This window comes from Buceros rhinoceros, unplaced genomic scaffold (assembly GCF_000710305.1).
Source record: "Buceros rhinoceros silvestris isolate BGI_N320 unplaced genomic scaffold, ASM71030v1 scaffold18907, whole genome shotgun sequence".
NCBI classification, from domain to species: domain Eukaryota; kingdom Metazoa; phylum Chordata; class Aves; order Bucerotiformes; family Bucerotidae; genus Buceros; species Buceros rhinoceros.
The window spans coordinates 3,261-5,642 of NW_010422958.1; the positions used below are offsets into that span (position 1 = coordinate 3,261).

General features: G+C 57.2%; 1 protein-coding gene across 1 annotated transcript in view; it reads right to left on the reverse strand.

Annotated features, from left to right (window-relative positions):
- STK36 (serine/threonine kinase 36) overlaps positions 1-2,382 on the reverse strand; it is a gene marked incomplete at its 3' end in the record, with an annotated part of 12,595 nt that overhangs the window by 3,225 nt on the left and 6,988 nt on the right. The window contains exons 15-19 of the mRNA XM_010140262.1: positions 1,926-2,053; positions 1,228-1,332; positions 896-994; positions 586-680; positions 191-267 (exon numbers count right to left, since the gene is read on the reverse strand). Coding sequence (XP_010138564.1) covers positions 191-267; positions 586-680; positions 896-994; positions 1,228-1,332; positions 1,926-2,053 — 504 coding nt within the window. The remainder of the gene's footprint in view (positions 1-190; positions 268-585; positions 681-895; positions 995-1,227; positions 1,333-1,925; positions 2,054-2,382) is intronic.

The following is a 2,382-nucleotide window of genomic DNA, read 5'->3' on the forward strand; positions in this document are numbered from 1 at the left end:
CCTGTGTGACAGGGAGAGCTCAGCACCTTTGGGACTTTTCCATCTGTCCCCTCAGTGATGACCCCCCATCCCTCGGCCCAGGGCAGGGACAGCAAGGCTGTACCTGCTCCCGTCCCACTTTGAGTGAAAACAGTCAGACCCAAGCGGGATGGAGGGCTCTGCAGGGCTCTCAGCGGTGGCTCTGGCAGGATGGGCAGACTTACCATGAGGGAGACAATGGGAGACTGAGTGATGAGATCCACAGCCAGGGCAACCACCTCCTCCAGCCTGAAACAGAGACCAGGAGAGAGGCGCTGTCTTCCCACAGCTCCACATCCCACAGAACAGCAGCATCCAAACACTCCCAGAGCTGGGAAGCGGCCACCATGCAGGAGGAGTGAGCCCTGGGTTCACAGCACCTCCTTGTCCACACTGGGTCCTCACTGAATCCCAGCACCCATGCAGACTGCCCAGCACTCTGCTGGTGTGCCCAGATCAGAGGGCTCCATGGCAGCAGAAGCCCAGCTCTGGGCAGGCTGCAGGACAGAGGGCAGTTGACAGCAAGGCGTGTTCCTCTCCCACCCATGAGTAGAAGGAGGTGCTTACCTGGGAGGGGAGGCCTGGAGTTGCAGGATGAGCAGGGCCAGCAGGTACAGAGAGGCCTCACAGGCTGCCCCCTGGGCCACCTCTGCCATGGGGACCTGCCAAGAGAGCAGGAGTCACCAAGGGACAGCAAGGCTTGGGAGGGCAGGAGGGGATGTTTCTGGGCCCCGGAGGAGAACTTCAATCTCCAGACTAAGCTCCCCCAAAACTCTCATCCCTACACATTCTCCAGCTTGGTCTGAGCAGTGCTCAAAGGAACATGTCCTGTTTGCCCACATTCCCACCCCACCACCAGGGCTGTGGTCAGTCCTACCTTGCCTTTCGAGAACTGCATGAGGGAACTCCACAGTTGCTGGCTCCTTCCCAGGCACTGGCACAGGCTCGGACTGGCATGGCAGCCAGCGTAGAGGATCTGTGAGGCAGAGGGGAGAAGAGCATAACATCCCCTGGGGACAGGGTTGCAGTGACCAGGCCCATTCCAGTCACACCCCATGGCTACTGTGGGATCATTTATTCTACAACGATCACCAGGGAGATGGGAGTCATTGATGGCTGAGCCCAGTTACCCCCTCCCCCTGCTCCAAACCGCAGAACAAAGGTCCAGGCACCTCTGGACATAGCCAGATAAATGGACGGGGCCATTACCTTCAGCACATTCAAGGAACAGCTTGGGTGCTCCAGTCTCCCCAGCAGCCTCCCAAGCTCGTGGCCCTCTCTCTCCATGAGCTTTTCAGCTACCTCCTGAGCGACCTGCAGAAATCACCTGATTTGCACCCTGGGCACCTGAAGCACCGCACAGTCTTAAGGGATTTAATGCAGCATGTTAATGAAGGCAGGCATCTGCTTCCTGCACATTGCCCGCGCTCACAAAGGGACCCCCATCCACCATGACCCGGCATGACTTTGATGCACAGTCCCAGAGCTGAGATGAGCAAGGTGACATTCCTCTTTGCTTCCCTCCTTCTTGACTCTGAGTTAAAGGATAAAATGTAAATCTATAGTTTTGTTTTCCCTCTCACTTACTGTTCATGCAATTTCAGATTTCCTACAGTTCATACTGCTGTCATATAGGAACTCTTCCTGTTCTCTCTGCGTTGCCTAGTTCTTAGCTCATCCAGTTCAGATCCTTAGTGTGAGTCTCTTAATTGATTTAGGAGTCCTTAGACTCCTAAAGCTCAGCTGTTGGCTGGGGAGGCGCAGCCTGCAAACACCAGCCCTGTCACCACCAAAGCCAGAGGACCTGGGACCTCCACTCTCCTGCTGCTGAAAAAGCTCTGCCCAGAAAGGGCTGTTGCCTCTGTGGGGACCACACCTCCTCACCCTGCACAGAGAGTTGGCCTGACCTGCTTCTTGGCTTCCCGACAGCTGCTCCTCTCCAGGGGGATGCTGCAGGCAGCAGCCAGTGCAGCCACGAAGAGGTCTGCCACACATGGGCTCTGCTCATGGGCTGACTTGGCCTCCATCGCTGCATCTGCACAGGGACAGAGCTTGGGAGACACGTGCTAAGGGTGAGGGACGCTGAGGGGCAGCAGAGTGAGGCTGGAGGCCAAGAGAGGAAAAGCCAGGCTTGTGACATGAGGAGGGAGAGATGTGGGATTGAGGGAGAGGAGAGCCCAGGTTAGCAGGGGTTTGGGCAGTTAAGCTTCAGCCACCAACTCTGGCCAGGGGCACTCTGATGGCAGTAAGTGCTCTGAGGGAGCCCAAGGGCAGGAGGGAGAGGAGAAAGCCTGGGAGAAGGTCATGAGCTGCTCCCACTGCTACCTCGCAGAGCCAGCTGCTCTGAAAGGGATCCCTGGAGGA